The 19,216-nt window shown below is 34.0% G+C and overlaps 1 protein-coding gene across 3 annotated transcripts in view; it reads left to right on the top strand.

The window, feature by feature from the left end:
• Window positions 1-14,707, top strand: part of DHX57 (DExH-box helicase 57) — a 62,191-nt gene extending 47,484 nt beyond the window's left edge. For 2 of the 3 annotated variants that reach the window (XM_051975133.1, XM_051975134.1), the window contains exons 18-25: window positions 953-1,229; window positions 2,766-2,861; window positions 2,981-3,064; window positions 5,935-6,072; window positions 7,362-7,436; window positions 8,447-8,581; window positions 9,277-9,477; window positions 12,203-14,707. In XM_051975133.1, the coding sequence (XP_051831093.1) occupies window positions 953-1,229; window positions 2,766-2,861; window positions 2,981-3,064; window positions 5,935-6,072; window positions 7,362-7,436; window positions 8,447-8,581; window positions 9,277-9,477; window positions 12,203-12,346 (1,150 nt within the window). In that variant the 3' untranslated portion in view covers window positions 12,347-14,707. Of the gene's footprint in view, window positions 1-952; window positions 1,230-2,765; window positions 2,862-2,980; window positions 3,065-3,910; window positions 4,207-5,934; window positions 6,073-7,361; window positions 7,437-8,446; window positions 8,582-9,276; window positions 9,478-12,202 lie in introns of those variants that run through there. The other variant, XM_051975135.1, reaches the window with a different exon arrangement.
• The last annotated feature ends 4,509 nt before the right edge of the window (window positions 14,708-19,216 follow it).

Here is a 19,216-nt window from a genome sequence, read left to right as displayed (position 1 = left end):
ACAAGTGAAATAAGGAAACTTGTTTTGTCTAAATAGTCCATTTATGACAGGATTAATTCCAAATGATTTTATTAAATAGAATCCATTTTGAAAGAATCTTGATGAATAAAGGACTAAAACAGACTTAAGAAAAAATGAGTAAGTTAAGGACTTATATCTGGAGTGTCAGAAATGTTAAATATTTGATCAGTTTTGCTTAGCCTTCTTAGAATAAATCAAATCATCAAAAATGTATTTGAGCACCTAGTTTAAACAAGGTTCTTGACATGTGATAGTACTTCTTATAGCCTACTACAAGACATAAACATGTCAGAAGTTAAAAATCAACAAGTCATTTAATTAGCAGTTCAAAACAGTCCATCACAAGGCATAAAGAATAGGTTTAGGGGCTAAACCTCTGATTTCATTAGTTTAGGGAATTTCCTACCAGTGCAGTTCTACCTTCTCTGTAGCTTACAGTCCTAAAGAGTTGCACAGAGCAGAAAGAAAATTTGAATTCTAAGTCATTCCTCAATTTATATCTGCTTAACCAACAAGCCACACTGCTTCTTCATAAGATAGAACATGATTGAGGTGTCATATTACTTAGGTAGACAATAATTGCTTTAAGAGAAAGGTAAGAATTAAATGGAATCCGTTTCCTGTTTGTGCTCACTGAGAGATCTGAGGCACTTGAAACTTTGAAAGGGAAGATTATCTTCCCTCTAGTCTGAAGTTTTCTGTTGTTTAGACAGACACCTTCGTTTCCTTCCAGAAAAACCTCATCAGAGATCCAAAGTGAGCTTGAAGTTGGGAACTTGGTCTTTGAAAACATATGAAAGGATTTGTGATCTAGGAATTTAAATGTTATTTTTGACTTTAAGAAGAAAAAGTATTCAGTCTTCTGTATCATCATTTTGTGAATGACGATGGTCAGCATAAGATTGACAAATAATTTTCTTTCCATTTTAAGAATTAAAATTTTGGAGATGTTTACTGATCACAGCCTTCAGTCTGTATTCTCTCAACTTATTGAGCCGCCTCGAATTGAATCTCTCCGAACCTCTAAAGTTCGACTTCAAGATTTGGGAGCTTTAACTTCAGATGAAAAATTGACCCCCCTGGGTTATCATTTGGCTTCTTTACCTGTGGATGTGAGAATTGGCAAACTCATGCTTTTTGGTGCCATCTTCCGTTGTCTGGATCCAGCCTTAACAATTGCAGCTAGTTTGGCCTTTAAGTCCCCTTTTGTAAGTATTGTAGCATAAACAATATTTCTCTAAAATGACAGGATCCAAATTCTGTGTGTGGTCTTGAGTACCATAAAAATTATAGCTTAGTTACTTCAGGGAATACTGTTATATGGCACAAAGGTTTTTTTTTGCACAGGTATGTACTCAGGCTGATTTAATACTTTGTTTTCTCAGATGAATGTCAGATACTTCTGATGGCATTAATCCATCAGCTCAAAATCCAACTGTACTAATCATGTGTAAAGCATTATTTTTTTGTTCTAATACTGTTATGTTGCATTTAGAAATATTTCTATTATCAGCAGAAAACATTAAGCATAGGAATACATACAAGGAATGAATAGGAAGACTAGCATTTTTCTGGTACTATATGAGTAATGTTATTTTCCAAAATGTTAACCTTTTCCTCTTAGCTTTCTTCAGTCAGAATTTCTTTTCTTTCATTAGAGAATGAAAAGCAGATTAAATGTCTAATATTTAAAATGGATAAAAATATAAAAATGTAATCATTTAGTTTAGACTTTTTTTTTGCTTTTTTTTAAACTTTTTTTTAAATGTTTCACATGTAGGCAGCTTCTGCAAAACTGAAGGAAACAATCTAGATAGAATACAAAGATGATTATGACAACAGATTTTGAGAAAAAAGAGAAGGATAAAGATCAGGTGACATTGTGAAATTGAAAAAATATTAATTACTTTTGACCATGAGAGGAAGATATCCTTTTAGATATGAATCATATGATTCTCTTAAAGAGAATCTGCTAGGGCCAGGAGATCATTATATACTTCAACAACAATACTATATGATGATCAATTCTGATGGACCTGGCCATCTTCAGCAATGAGATATGAACCAAATCAGTTCCAATGGAGCAGTAATGAACTGAACCAACTACACCCAGCAAAAGAACTCTGGGAGATGATTATGAACCATTACATTGAATTCCTGCCTGCATTTTTGATTTCCTTCACAGGCTAATTGTACAATATTTCAGAGTCCTATTCTTTTTACAGCAAAATAACAGTTTGGTCATATATACTTATTTTTTATTTAATTTATACTTTAATATATTTAACATGTATTGGTCTACCTGCCATCTGGGGAGGGATGAGGGGAAGGAGCAGAAAAATTGGAACAAAAGGTTTGGCAATTGAGAATGCTGTAAAATTACCCATGCATATAACTTGTAAATAAAAAGCTATTAAAAATTAAAAAAAAAAGAGAGAGAATCTGCTAAACTGAAGGTGTCAAAGGATTAATAACATACAGTATTTAGGACTCATACCATCTTTAAGTATGTCTTTTTTGGTGATATCTTGCTAGTTAGAAGTAAAAGTTCCAGAATAGTTTATTGTGGGTGGACAAACACAAGGGCAGATCAAAATAGAATTCCTAAGAACACCCTAATTACAGTTAATCAGCCATAAAATGAATATGCTTATTTAGAGTACCTGTATTAGAGTACTTCAGTAGGACACTGCTGGTTAAAAGCTCAAATGAATTGTGGCCTTCAAATCTTAATTTTTATTTAGGTATCTCCCTGGGATAAAAGGGAAGAAGCAAATCAGAAAAAACTGGAATTTGCATTAGCAAACAGTGATTATCTGGCTCTCCTTCAGGCATATAAGGTAAGCAGAAAACACACATGGCTGACATTTTATAAGATTACAGATTTAAAGCTGTCAGTATCCACATTGACCCTAAGACAATGCACACTATAAATTGAGTTTGATTTTTCTCCGTTTAGGGTTGGAGACTTTGCATCAAAGAAGGCGCTCGTGCAAGTTATAATTACTGCAGAGAGAACTTTCTGTCAGGAAGAGTTCTGCAGGTGAGTCAGTCTTCTGAAGGATGGCAGCTCCTTCCCTTGATTCTTTTGAGCATTCTCCTTACTGTCTCCTTACTTCACTCTTGGAGATGGGGAAACTTGTTCCAGCTAAATTGCAGATTCCTTCCTTAGCAGATGAAAGTGCTATTTTTTAGTATCCTTGGCTTTAGCTGCAAATACATCCCATGGTCTAAAATTATTATGCAAAGTCTTGAATTTTAGACCTTCATTAAGCTTTCTTACAAACACTATTATACTCCTCCTTGATGTCCTATTTATTCTTCTCTTTCTACATATGGGTATTTGGTCCTTCATGAACAATTAGGTTAAACTATGATACATTGAAGAGTAAAGAATTAATTGCCTGGATTTCTATACAATGTAAATTTACTAGATGTCAGTTTTTCTATATGTGGGTGATATTGTCGACCCAGGATTGAAGATTACATGACAGTAACAAGTGTACATTTTCCTTTAATAGTTTGTGAGAGTGATAACATTTTTAGCCAGAGGTTCTTGCCTATTTAAAGGGTGTGTTATTGTAAAGTTCCCATCATTCGATTATATAGGTTTCTTCTGGTCTCTTAAGACTGAAGAGCATAAATCTGGAATTATGCCCAAAAAGTTATCAAACTGTGCATACCCTTTGATCCAGCAGTGTTTCTATTGGACTTATACCCCAAAGAGATACTAAAAAAGGGAAAGGGACCTGTATGGGCCAAAATGTTTGTAGCAGCCCTGTTTGTAGTGGCTAGAAACTGGAAAATGAATGGATGTCCATCAATTGGAGAGAGAATGGCTGGGTAAATTGTGGTATATGAATGTTATGGAATATTATTGCTCTGTAAGGAATGACCAACAGGATGAATACAGAGAGGCTTGGAGAGACCTACATGGACTGATGCTAAGTGAGATGAGCAGAACCAGGAGATCATTATACACTTCGACAACGATATTGTATGACGATGTATTCTGATGGAAGTGGATTTCTATGACAAAGAGACTTAACTGAGTTTCAATGGATAAATGATGGACAGAAACAGCTACACCCAAAGAAGGAATACTGGGAAATGAATATGAACTATTTGCATTTTTGATTTTCTTCCCGAGTTATTTTTACCTTCTGAATCCAATTCTCCCTGTGCTTGCCATCTTGGGGGGGGGGGGGGGTGGAGGGAGGGAGGGGAAAAAACGAAACATAAGCGATTGCAAGGGATAATGTTGTATAAAAATTATCCTGGCATGGATTCTGTCAATACAAAGTTATTATTAAATAAAATAAAATTAAAAAAAAAGACTGAAGAGCATAATGTTCACATGTACTTCAGTCTTTTCAAAGATCTGACTTTCACATATGTGAGTATTTCCTTGACTGATGTCAATTGAAATCTCTCCAGGCATCAGTGGACCATTTTGTGCTTAGAAAAAGTATCCCTTACTTCATGGTTAGCTATCTGGCAATATGGTAAAACTAGGTTGGTTGTGGTGGCAAAAAATTATTCATCCTGTGAGCCTGCCATCCTCCTATTGAGGAGCCTCACCACACGTAGCCAGCAACAGTCTGTTTCTAATAGATTTGAAACTTTTTCAGTCGATATCGTCTCCAAAAATCCAGGGTCACCTCCACACCATGATGCGGCATTAAAATAGGACTTATTTAGTGAATAATTTATAGATTTTTTTTTCAGAACATATAGAGAGATTTAAATAATGACATTTGTGTTCCAATAAATAGCTTCAGCCCTGTGTATTTGATCATGCTAGGCTTCTTCTAACCTCAGATTAGAGGACTTGGAGACTTATTAATAGGGCAGCTAGATGGTGCAGTGGATAGAGTACTGAGTTTGGAATCAGGGAAATTGATCTTCATGAGTTCAAAACCAACTTTTGATATGTAACTAATTATGTGACCCTGGGCAAGTCACTTAACCCTCTGCCTCAGTTTCTCATTTGTAAAATGAGCTGGAGATGGAAATGGTAAAAAGCATTCTATTATCTCTGCCAAAAAAACGCCATATGGGGTCATGAAGAGTTGAACATGACCAAAACAACCTAACAATCTAAAGAAATAGCACGCACTCAATAAAAGCTGATCTTGAAGCAGTTTTGTGTAAAAAGCTTTCAGGCTTCTTTTTTCAATTTGGATTTGTGACTTACTGAGCAAATTTTTCTGGATGTAGGAAAACAGTTGGAAGAAAGTTTAAGAAGTGCTCATTTGTTTTCAGTTCTGTTATTTTCATCTGCTTTGTTATTGTATAGCCACAGTTGAATAAGAGCTAAAAGAAATATCTTCAGCTTCTCAGTCCACACATTTATACTCCGCTATAAGGAAAAGTCCCTAAAACAATAACATTTCATTATCTTCTCCTCTTATTCTAAGTCACATATGTGCCCTGGCAAGACAATGAAGGGGAAGGTATAAAATGGGATAGATTGCTGTTTCTTGTCCATTTGAAAAAGAAAGCTGTATATTCTAAGCATGTAGTTATCAAAGAGTAATTAAGGAGAGAATAGAAAACTTCCCAAGTTTTCACATTCTTGACTTGGCTTTTCAAACACTATACTAAAGCTACAGTATTGTGAATCAGTATAAATTCACCAAAACTTGGGCCTTTGCAAATATTTGTGGAAGACTGTGTATCTCGTATATATCATCTCTCCTTTTGTTCCTCTTTATTAACTTAGTCAAGCAAGGCTTATTTATCTTAGTGTCTTTTTTATGCCAAGTAATACAGTAAAACCATGTATATCTTGATAACTGCAAACATCCATTGGTGCAAGTTGTAGCCCCACACTGTTTCTTCTATTTTTGTTTGTGTCCTCCTATAAATCAAGTGGTATCTTCACTGAAAGAACTTGTCTGTTTCTTTTAGGAAATCGCCAGCCTTAAAAGGCAGTTCACAGAATTATTATCAGATATAGGATTTGTGAAGGAAGGATTAAGAGCAAGAGATATCGAGAAGAGATGGGCCCAGGGTGGAGATGGTGTATTGGATGCCACTGGAGAGGAGGTAAGAAAAAAAAAAATCTTTTTTCTCCTTAACTAGAAAGAAAATAAGTAAACTCTGACTTTTACAAATGGCTTACTAGGCATTCTTCATTATATAACCCCAGGACTGGCTTAGCGTTGCTTTCCTCCCTTGAATTTTTATAACAAGATATCAGTTATTAATCATGGAACAAACATGGCTATTTCATTTTCTAGTGATCCTGCCCAGATCCACAAGGGCTAGGAAGGATCGTTCACAAAAATGCACATCCAGATAAAACAATCTGACCTTTTTCTATCTAAGGTTAACTTACTTTGTGAAAATTGTAAGATGTGCTTTTCCTCAGGCTATCTTTGTACCATTTTGTTCCAAATGTCATCAGGCATTTTATATAGAAAATGTGAACATACTCCCCACTCTACTACACATCTACTGAGTTTATAGAATATAGTATTTATTCTCAACTACTTCATGGATGTCTACAAAGTGCCTTCAGCTCCTTGGAGTGGGCATTGTGTGAATGTAGTGAAATCAACTTTATATCTTATTTGTAGTGAAGAATGCATTTTTATTTTTACCAAGGCAAAAAAAATAAATAAATAAAATCTTTTTTTTTTTTTTAAACCTGGGTGCAAATTAAATATATTCAAAAGTGAATCACTCAAGAGAAATAAAAAAGTAAACAGAAAAGCAAAAAGCAAGTTATTCAACAAGGTTAAACTGTTTACATCCCTACATGGGAGGATGATTCTTGCAACTTTTAAAGAAGTTTATCTCTTGTTGCTTCTTGGCCTTCTTGGTGAAGATCAAGTATATCTTATATTTTAGGGGAGTTAGAAGGAATATACATAGGTAAAGATTGCAGGTCTAAGCTGACTTGATGAGATGACAAAAAAAGGCTTGAGAAAAAGGATTGCACTGAAAGAAGAGCAAAGGGAAAAATAGAATGGGGTAAATTATATCACATGAAAAAGCACCATGGAGGGAAAGAAAAAGAGTGGGTTGAGCATTCCTTGAATTTTATTTCTGTCGGATTTGAGTCAAAGAGAGAATAACAAATATTCAGTTGGGCATAGAAATCTATCTTATCCTTTATGGGTGTAAGAGGAGAGGGAGACAAAAAAAGGGAGGGAACTGATAAAAGGACAGGTTGAGGGAGGCAGAGGTCAGAGGCAGAAGTGCCCTATCACAAGCCTGAGGAGCTAAGACTTAACAGATGTATTCTGTTTTTCCTAATTTTCTCATCATTAAAGAAAAACATATCAGCTGTTCTCTGCAGCTAATGCTTTAATCATGTATTTCTTCCACAGGCAAATTCAAATGCTGAGAATACCAAGTTAATATCAGCAATCTTATGTGCAGCCCTGTATCCAAATGTAGTACAGGTAACAGAATATTTCCCTGGTTTATTGCTATTACCTACCAATTTCTAATCTACTTGTTTTATGACGAAAATTTCCAAGATGTTCATTATACAATTTAAAATTATTCCTTAAATTAGCAAATTTTTTTAGACTTTTCTGAAACATCCTTTGAATGAAGTGAGATAATCCTTTAATTTAATTTAATTCTTCTAATTTAGTGGAATTAGATATAAATATTATTGGATCATCCAGCCTTTCTCCTTTGAAGTATCAGTGCAAATTTCATAGCCCAATAAAGAATTGCTACATGTACATTTGAACCTACTCATGGGAACCTTATTTATCTCTGTTTTAAATCTGGATTAGTGGTGGTATGACTGTCTTCTGTTGGAATAATTTTTTGGGAGTAGTGCTCAGCACACTTGACATTCTAGAAATCCAAACCTGAGCCAGACTCTTGGACTTTCAAACTAAATGTTGTAACTCCAGCTGCAATAGTCTCTTATTTCAGATTTCTAGATCATTTTCAGCTTGTCACCTCAAATCCTCAAATGTTTCTCAGAGCTTTGCACTTAGTATATATTCAGTTATTATTAGTTACTTCTCAAATCACTATGGAAATACTTTAAAGATCAATTGAAACCTACATTAGAAAGATGTTTGGAAATGTTTTGCTAGGATCTTAAATAAAATCCAATATTTATGATGGCAATCTCATGGTTTTTTAGAGACTATACACTGGACAGTACAGAAGTATAACTTCAAATACCATCTCTTAATATAGCAACTCTGTGGCTTGGTGACACACATCTCCTCACCTTTTTTTCTTTTATGACTTGTTAAAAAAAAAAAAAGAAATGAAATATAGGTGTAACTATCAGTACAGTCACAAGAGTGTGATATAAGTTAACTAGGAAAGGAAGGAGAAAAAAGAGGAGCAGGAACCCTCAAACAAGTTATATTTATTGCCCATAAATACACCTTCTAAAACAAAAAAGCAAATTATACATTTAGTTTTATTTGTCATTTAGGTGAAAACTCCAGAAGGAAAATATCAAAAGACCAGTAGAGGAGCTGTTAGAATGCAACCCAAAGTAGATGAATTGAAGTTTGTCACCAAGAATGATGATTATGTCCACATACACCCTTCTTCAGTAAACTATCAGGTCAGTATCATTGTGTTTGTAACAGATACCAAGAAAAGATCTCATTTGATGAAATTCTATTCTATTCTTGCCTATGCACAGTAGCATAGAACAATCCAACTTAACTTGGTGAGAATGGCCCTAATGTAAAACAAATTACATTTCTGAGACCTTTTCTACTTCAAGAAAACTCTAATAAAGCACAAGGCAACTTACTTATGCAAAATTGCCTTTCTACTGTGGTTGTTCAAAACTGGTTCACAGCCCAAGCATTGTATTGCCAAAGATTCACAGTAAACAGGAATTTTAAAAGTTTTTGCTTAGAAATTATAAAACAGCTACCTAGAGAGTAGTCTTCTACTTTTTATTTTCTTGCATTGGTATCTGTTCTACACACAAAAAGCATTCTGTAATGATTATTGACTATTAATAAATCTCATTTTATTTGACTTTAATGGCGATGGTGAGTTGAATGGAAGGGTTTAAGTAGAATAAGAAGAGGTTAAGTGTTGTAAGTGGTAGGGAGTCAGCCATATCAACAAAGAACAATGAAGGGTGGATATGGACTGAAGTGGTAGTCAGGGAGAGTGAATGTTGGTGAATGGAAACTAAAAGAGAGTGGGCTGTAATCTAGCTTCTTTTTAATTGAGTTTATTGAAGGAGAAATTAGATGCTGCCAATGACCTCACTGATGCTCTTGGGGCTGCATGTTACAGATGAGACACTTTGATAGCCCCTACCTGGTGTACCATGAGAAGATCAAGACCAGTCGTGTGTTCATCCGAGACTGCAGCATGGTGTCTGTGTACCCATTGCTCTTGTTTGGTGGAGGCCAGGTGAATGTGCGGCTTCAAAGGGGAGAGTTTATTGTATCCTTGGATGATGGTTGGATTCGTTTTGCAGCTGCCTCCCATCAGGTAATTAGGTAAAATGGTGAGATCTGAACACATTGTCAGCATAGACTGATAATGTGAAGTGTATAGTAAAATGCACATAATAAAGTGCAAAAAGTAATAGCTAAATAATGAAATGAGAATTCAAGGGTTATGGTTCTGAGTTCTGTGTTTTCTTAAAAAAAAAAAATCATTTCATTCTTTTTTTTTTTTAATTTGAGTTCCAAATTCTCTCCTTCCCTTCTCCCTTTAGTGTCTTCTTCACACACTGAGAAATTAGACAGTATATCAACTATGTATGTGAAATTATGCAAAATGTTTCCATGATAGACACATAATACAAAGCCAGAAAAATAAAATTAGAAAATACTTCAATATGACTCAGAGTTCATTAGTTCTTTTTCTGAAGTTAGATAGCATTCTTCATCATGAGTCCTTTAGAATTATCTTAGATCATTGTATTGATCACAGTTAGCTAAGTCTTTCATAGTCAGTCATCATTACAATATTGCTATTACTGTGTACAATGATCTCCTGGTTGTTGTCACTTCACTTTGTATTAGTTCATATAAGTCTTCTAGGTTTTTTTGAAGCCATCCCTCTCATCATTTCTTATAGCATAATAGTATTCCATCACAATTATATACCACAATTTGTTTGGCCATTCCCTAATTGAAGACATTCCCTCAATTTCCAATTCTTTGCCACCACAAAAAAAAGCTGCTATATTTTTACATCCAAAGTTTCTGATAAAGGCCTATTTCATATAGAGATTTAATTCAAATTTATAAGAATACAAGCCATTTCCCAATTGATAAATGGTCAAAGGATATGAACAGACATTATTCAGACTAAGAAAGCCATTTACAGACATATAAAATTATGCTCTAAATCACTATTCATTAGAGAAATGTAAATTAAGACAATTCTGAGGTACCACTTCACACTTCTCAGATTGGCTAAGATGATAGGAAACAAATAATGCTAAATGTTGGAGGGCATATAGGAAAACTGGGACATTAAGACATTGCTGGTGGAGCTGTGAAATTATCCAACCATTCTGGAGAACAATTTGGAACTACCCCCAAAGGGTTGTCAAACTGTGTGTTCTCTTTGATTCCAGTAGTGTCTATGCTGGGTTTATATCCCAGAGAGATCATGTAAGAGGGGGAAAAAACTCACATGTGTAAAAATGTTTGTAGTGGCAGGGAACTGGAAACTGAGTGGATTCCCATCAATTGGAGAATGGTTGAAAAGTTAGGGTATATGAATATTATGGAATATTATTCTCTAAAAAAATGATCAGCAGAGTGCTTTCAGAGAGGCCTGGAGAGATTTACATGAATTGTAAATGCTAAGTGAAGTGAGTAGAACCAAGAGAACATTGTACACAGTAATAACAAAATTATGTGATTAATTCTGATGGACATGACTCTCTTCAACAGTAAGGTGATTTATGCCAATTCCAATAGACTTGTGATGGAGAGAGCCATCTGTACCCAGAGAGAGGACTGTGTGGAGATTGAATGTGGATCACAACAAAGGATTTTCATTTTTTGTTGTTTCCTTGCTTGGTTTTTTCTTTCTCGGTTTTCCCCTTTTTTGATTGGATTTTCTTGTGCAGCATGATAAATACATTTTGGAAATACATTTGGAGAAATTGCATATATTTGTCCTATATTGGATTGTTTGCCATCTGGGGGAGGGGAGAAGAAGGGAAAAAGTTTGGAGCACATGGTTTTTTGTAGGAATAGGTGTTGCATGTATTTTTAAGTTATGTATTTTAAAGAATAAAGAGCTATTATTATTTTAAAAATTATAAAACAACAACAAAGAAAAAACTAGTTAAAATACAGTTTTCTGTTGGAAATCTTTCTTAACTTATTTGGTTTCACTGCCTCCCTTGTCTTATTTCCTTTTTATTCTGAATATAGCCTATTTGTTCATTAAAAAAAAAAAAAAAAAAAAAGCTGCTGTAAATATTTTTGTATATATAGGTCTTTTTCCTTTTTTTTTTTTGGATTTTTTTGGGATACAGACCTATTGATGGTATTTCTGGGTCAAAGGGTGGATACAATTTTGTATCAACAGCCCTTTGGGCATAGTTTCAAATCGTTCTTCAAACTGGTTGACCAGTTTTCGATTCCAACAGTTCATTAGTGTACCTATTTTCCCACATCTCCATCATTTGTCATTTGTAGAACTATTACCTTTCTTAAATAATAGTTTTCAGTTATCTACTTTATATATTTTATAAGACAAATATTTAACCTAAAGTTGACTTACTGTCCCTGCTAACCCAATATGTTTTTGCTTATACTACATGGTAACATTTAATGAAGGAAAACTCAATTTAACATTTGCCTAATTGAAATATAGTCAGAATATAAATCTACTGCTGAAAAAATTATAATGTAGCTCAGAACCAAATAAAAATTACTGTTAGCTGCTTTGATTTTATTTTAATGCTTCTATTAGGGCATATAATGAAGGCATCTATAGTTAAGTTTGGAAAATGCAGCTTATTAGCTTTAAGAGGCTCCTGTTAATGCTGTAAAGAGTCTGAGATGAGCCATATGTGAATTGTTTACAGTTTACAAAATGAAGGGTCTTGCTTTTCTTTTTCTGATTAAAAAACAAAACAAAACAACTACACCTTTTTGTCATTGATAGGCTAGTGAATTTTCCTTTAGTGGTGTATTCTTACTGTTGTCCTTACCAGTTATTACAACTTTGCATTCTTTTTTAGGTAGCAGAGTTGGTTAAGGAACTTCGTTGTGAACTTGACCAGCTTCTTCAAGATAAGATCAAGAATCCCAGCATGGATCTTAGTACCTGCCCAAGAGGATCACGGATTATCAGCATGATTGTGAAGCTTGTTACTACCCAGTAATAGATGGCCACGTTAGTGGAATGCTTTCCTCTTACCTCTTTATAATTCTCCTAGGAAATAACAGTACCTCTACCTTTGGAATTGTTCCATGGTGGTTTTAGCCTTGGTTATGGCACCCATTGTTTACAAATACACGAATCAGCAAAATTGTGCTTTTCTGAAGAGTTTCCAGGATATATTGAGGTACTGCAACCAAAAGTATGGCCAATCCAGTGTAACTTGTTGGGAGTGATAATGATGAGACACATTATAACCAGTTTTGCCTGTTTTCTTTTTCTGTTAACAGCTACATTTTTGTATTGTAATACAATACAATCTCATTTTTAATGAGATTCAGCTGTTAACACAAACACAATTTTAATATATTCTTACTTTTAAGCTGTTATTTTTTTTCCAACTCGGCCATTCTGAATATTATGAGTCCTGGTAAAAGTACCTATTGCTTGTTTGAAAGGCAAAGATCCTGTTGACTGACCAGTTAGAATAAAGAACAGTACAAATCATGTTAACAGGGAATAGATAAGACCTATTTGGAGACTCTCAAAATTGTGGCTACTTGATTTATGAAATATTAAAAGGTCAGTTTAGGAAACAATGCTAATGAGAATGAATTATATGTTGAAACACGCATGAGCTGATTTAGTCATTCAGCACTCACTGTTATCAGAAACTAGACAAAATATGGCTGCCTTCCTGTGTGGCTATTCCCCAAAATGCTATCTTCATTTCTCCATTTAGAGATGTTGTTTTAAATTGAACTTCATCTGATAAAAATCCATTTTCACATGTGAAGTGTAGTTAGCAATAATCAGTAAAGCAGAACTGCTATATTTTAAGTAGAAAAACATTGTTTTTATTCTTAAGTAGTCTAGCATTTTATGTCTGTAAATGCATTTTCAGTTAAACCACTGCTTATTTTAATAATGCTTTAACATTTGGGAAAATAGAGATTTACACTTTCCATCCCATTTATCAGAAGCGTGGCCATAACAATTAAATGACTGAATGAAAGAATATTTAAATTTTTCTGTGCAACCAGTTAGTAAAACATTGTCATCCTTTCAAATTTTATCAGTGTTCTCTGAAAACTTATCAACTAGCCACATTAGTGGTGGTAGATCATTTTTACTATCCTTTATAGGAAATTTCTCAGATTATCCACAATGATCATTACCAACATGTTTGCGATCACATCTTATTAAAGTGTTTAAATTTTAGGAGGAAACTTGAATGGCTTGTTTAAGTCACCATATAAAAAGAACAAGTAATTCCATGCAATTCATTTAAATAAAAACAAAGATATTTCTATGTCTAGTAACATAGCACCTAAATTATAGTTTGTGCTTCCTCTTGAACTAAGTATCAAAATATGGAAAATACTAGATTCACACATTTAGAAGAAGTAACTTAGGGATACTGAATTACTTCTTTAGACCATTGGCACAAGGAAGCTAGCACTGCCATTTTTAACAATGTATGTATGTTGGCCTTCTGTCCTTGGCACTATTGTTACTATACATATCACATATATTTAGTAGGTAGCTGACAAGTATTGCTATGTGACTTAAGGAATTTTATTAAGGTGAGTAATGCCTTTTATAAGCATGAATCTTTTTAAGATTAAACATTAAAATCATGATAAAAGAAATTATATAGGAACACTTTTACAAATGAATAATAGAATATCATGTGCTACTTCAAGGTAAATTTTTGATTTTTTTTTTAAACACCAACAAGATAGGTAGTTGGTATTTAGTATGATTTTAAGGAGCGCTTGCTAAATGGTTTATTAAAATCAAATATTTATTTTACTATTATTGGTATCTAAAAATAATAAAGTATTTGTCATTCATTAGTATTCCCTGATGTTTGTGCCATGAATATTATACTGTTAGCTTGTAGGAAAGTTTCAACATGGCTGAAAACTTGTGGATGTAGTTGTGGGACATGGGGGTTTCAGTAATGTAGTATCTTCATCTCTCTGCTCCTATTCTTTATTTGATTGGAAAAGGAAAAGAAAAAGAAAGGATGGGACCATTGCTCTTTTGCTTTTGTTTTCTCCATCAAAGAAGAGGATCTTCAGACTGGAGTTTATTTTTTAAAAAAGCATCAAGAGCAAATTGAAACCCTAGATACATTGAAAATGTGGGAAGAGATTTCCAAGATAAGAGATCTTTGAGTACTCAAAGTTCTCAAACAGGCTTTTGGGGAGAAGTATGACTACTTGGGACAAATAATTGGAACTTTTATCATTGGAACAAGTTGAAACATTATATGTTATTGAAGGTAACCTACAAATTGGTGCAGTTGTATATTTTGTAATTTGTAATTCTCATGTGGAATAAAACCAGTGTTTCCTAATTGGCGTTTCGTGAGCACTCTCAATAAGTTCAGTAGACCTTGATAAATTATATCCTGGAATGCCAAACTTAGTGATTTTATCTGTTGGTCTTTATCATCATAAAATGAAAATTGTGAGAGGTATCACAAGAGTAGAGAAGAACAAATATCTTTAGTTTCAAAAAAGAAAGGTATTCTTTAGAATTTAAGCCAATGAGTTTGATGTCATTTCCTGATAAAATCCTAAATCTTACTAAAGGTATAATTTATGAGTACACTTAAAGGGTAAATGGAAATAACTAAAAACCAAAATGGCTTCAACAGACTAACTTTTTTGAAAGTTTTTCTGGACTATTAAACCAAGTCTGCTATACCTGTAGATATAGCAGAGTGATTTAGTGTAAACCAAATTAAGGTTTGAATCCCACCTCTGACATTTTTAAGAATATAGTTTTAATATATTTTGTTTTTACAATACCTAGATTTTCTCCCAATATGCCTTCCTTCCTCCCTTCCAGGAAGCTATCCATTAGAACAAAGGGAAAAAAAAAAGGAAAAAGAAAAAAATTCAGCAGAACCAATTAATGTACTGAAAAAAATCTGAGAATAAATGCAGCATTCCATACCTGTGGAGCTTCTTATTCTTTAACCATTCCTAATTCATGGACATCTATTTTGTTTCCAGTTCTTTAATAATTTCCATTCTGACACAATTCACTGAACCTCTCTTGAGGTTTGCTAAATAATAACTGGTACTCTGATATGAGAGGCTCCACAGTGGAGTGCAGAGATGTCGCCAACACTCTCAACCACATTAAAATATAATTGGGAAATATAAGTCAATATAAAGCCCACAGGGATCCTTGTGTATGGGTTAGTGGCTTCATTTCTATTTGAGTTAGATGCCACTGGTGTGGAGGAGAGAACACGAGTTGGCGTGAGGAAAGACTTGAGTTCAAATGCCACTTGCTAACTGTGTGACCCTGGGCAAGTCACTTAATCTCTTTCCCTGGGTTCCTCATCTGTAAAATGAGGAGTCCTTTTCATCCAATGACCTGTCCTACAGACATCTTTTTTTATTCATTTTATTATATTTTATTTTCATTCATTTATTTTATTTTCAGTTACTAATTCTCTCTTCCTCATTCCTCACTCATCGAGAAGACAAGAAAAGAAAAAGTCATTACTATTAAGTATTGTCTTGCAAAATAAATTCCCTGTTTTAGTCCTGTCCCCAAAAAAAGGAGAAGAAAAAAGGAGGACGAAGGGTAAGAAGAGAGAAAGGAACAAAGAAAGAAAATATACTTCAATCTTCACTCTTTCAGGTGACCATGTAGTGATCAACAGCATACTTCATCATGTGAGTCCTATGGAATTGTGGTTAGTTATGGGTTGATCACAATTACTGTCTTTCAAAGTTGATTATCTTTAAAAATGTTGTTATATATATTTTTCTGGTTCTGCTCCACTTTACCTCAGTCCATATTAAGTATTCCCACATTTTTTTGAAACCTTCCCCCTCCATTACTATAGCACCGTAGTTTTCCATCCAATTTGTATGCTGTAACTTGTTCAGCCATTCCCCTTTTGATAAGCATACCTCAGTTTCCAATTCTTTGCCACTACAAAAAGCTGTTATAAATATTTTTGTTCAAGTAGGAGTATTTCTGGGTCAAAGTGCATACACAATTTAATAGCTTTTTGGGCATAGTTTCAAATAGCTTTCCAGAATGATTGAAGTAGTTCACAGCTCCACCAACAGTGCATCACATTATCTATTTTCCTGTAGCCCTTCTAACATTTGTCATTTTCCCTTTTTTGTCAATTTAGCCAATCTTACGGATGTGAGTAATACCTCAGAGATGTTTTAATTTGCATTTCTCTATTCAGTAATGATTCAAAGCATTTTTTCATAGGGCTATTGATTCCTTCCCCTGAAAATTGCTTGTTTATATCCTTTTATCATTTATCAATCGGGAAATGATTCTTAATGTTTATAAATTTTGTTCAGTTAGGATTCCATACTATATAAGTGTCAATTATAGATCTAAGAGGATCTAAGAAGAGAAAAAGATCCCCATAGACACAAAAATATAAAAGCTATTTTTTGTGGTGGCAAAGACCTTAAAAATAGGGGAGTATCCATCAATTGGTGAATAGCTGAACAAATTATGGTATATGAATATAATGGAATACTATTATGCTATAGGAAATTAAGTTTTCAGAGAAACCTAAGAAGATGCATATTGATGCATAGTAGTATGCAGAAATGGGCTGTATTATAACATCAGTATTGATTTAAAAAATTGAAAGACTCAAGAACTCTAATCAGCATAACAATCATGATTCCAGAAACCTGATAATGAATAATGTACCCATCTTCTCCTGACAGAAAAACGATAAACTAATAGACAAAACGAGATTCACGTTTTTTGACAAGGCCAGTGTGGGAATTTGTTCTGCTCGACAATCATGTCTAATTAGGTTTTTTTCTTCTTTTTCAGAGGGTAGGAAAATGAGAAAGAATTTTTAAAATAAATATTTGTTAATTTTTTTAAAGGAAACTTTTTTAATGTAAAAAACAGAAGGCTCAACAGGAATCACAGGCAAGCAAAAGAGTTATATTTGAAAGTTACATTTTGAAATTACATATTTATTTATTTAAATTTTATTTTATTTAATAATAACTTTGTATTGACAGAATCCATGCCAGGGTAATTTTTTACAACATTATCCCTTGCACTTGCTTATGTTTCGATTTTTCCCCTCCTTCCCTCCACCCCCTCCCCAAGATGGCAAGCAGTCCTATATATGTTAAATATGTTGCAGTATATCCTAGCTACAATACATATTTGCAGAACCGAACAGTTCTCCTGTTGCACAGGGAGAATTGGATTCAGAAGGTAAAAATAACTTGGGAAGAAAATCAAAAATGCAAATAGTTCACATTCGTTTCCCAGTGTTTTCTCTTTGGGTGTAGCTGTTTCTGTCCATCATTTATCCATTGAAACTCAGTTAGGTCTTTTTGTCATAGAAATCCACTTCCATCAGAATACATCCTCATACAATATCGTTGTTGAAGTGTATAATGATCTCCTGGTTCTGCTCATCTCACTTAGCATGAGTCCATGTAGGTCTCTCCAAGCCTCTGGTCATTCCTTACAGAGCAATAATATTCCATAACATTCATATACCACAATTTACCCAGCCATTCTCCAATTGATGGGCATCCATTCATTTTCCAGTTTCTAGCCACTACAAACAGGGCTGCTACAAACATTTTGGCCCATACAGGTCCCTTTCCCTTTTTTAGTATCTCTTTGGGGTATAAGCCCAATAGAAACACTGCTGGATCAAAGGGTATGCACAGTTTGATAACTTTTTGGGCATAATTCCAGATTGCTCTCCAGAATGGTTGAGTTCGTTCACAACTCCACCAACAATGCATCAGTGTCCCAGTTTTCCCGCATCCCCTCCAACATTAATCATTATTTTTTCTGTCATCTTAGCCAATCTGACAGGTATGTAGTGATATCTCAGAGTTGTCTTAATTTGCATTTCTCTGATAAATAGTGATTTGGAACACTCTTTCATGTGAGTGACAATAGTTTCAATTTCATCATCTGAAATGAAATTACATATTTAAAATGGCAAGAAAATGACAAGAATCAAAGATTCACAGTTTCATGTTCAATGTTTTCTATATAAATGAAAATGCTTGTGTTAGTTTTTAAATTCAGAATTTTAAAAATTTTTAATTTTACAGAGAAAGATAGGGGAAGATTATGAACAGCATCACCTAATAAGTACCAATGGATAAATCCAATTTAAAGAAAACTTGACAAGAGACACAACTAAGCAGTACTATTCCAAGACCATTTAAGTATAAAATTAAATGGAGAACAAGAATATAGAGAAATTTTATTTCATAACCTTTTTACCATTAAAGAATGATGAATTTCCATATTTGAATTCTAGTCACAGTCTTGGATGTGCTCATAGAGGAGATAGAAATAAAACTAAAGAAAACAAAAAATGAGGAAAATAGAATCAGACCAAATGTACATTGACATCTTTGCTAAAGACAGTTGTGAAGGTACTAAAGGAACAAAACACAAAGTACATTAAGTCAGGAAAGCTACCAAAGATAATGGGGGGTTGGGAGGAAAGGGAAATCTTGAATGACTGAAGCATTTATTGTACTAGGGAGATAAAAATAGAAAAGGAAGAAAGTCCCTGCTCTCAGGAAGATCAAATCTTAATGAGGGAGACAACACACATAGAACGTTACAAGTCCAATGTAAATGTCTCATGGTTCTTGGGTGCATCTGCAGAGCAGATGATGTTTCTTTAATGTTATTTCCACTGATAAAAATTACATCAGTTTCTCAGATTGTGCCATTTGACAGAACCAAGAATCTTTGGTGGCAAGAACTTGCTGATTCTATTGGTATCCCCAAAAAGGCAACTGAGGATAACATCACCAACCATTGAATCCATATGCTAATTTTCCATTTTTTAAATTTCTAA

Source organism: Antechinus flavipes, chromosome 2 (genome assembly GCF_016432865.1).
Source record: "Antechinus flavipes isolate AdamAnt ecotype Samford, QLD, Australia chromosome 2, AdamAnt_v2, whole genome shotgun sequence".
Classification (NCBI taxonomy): domain Eukaryota; kingdom Metazoa; phylum Chordata; class Mammalia; order Dasyuromorphia; family Dasyuridae; genus Antechinus; species Antechinus flavipes.
The sequence above is the reverse complement of the archived record's forward strand: the minus strand, read 5'-3'. Positions and strand labels throughout refer to the sequence as shown.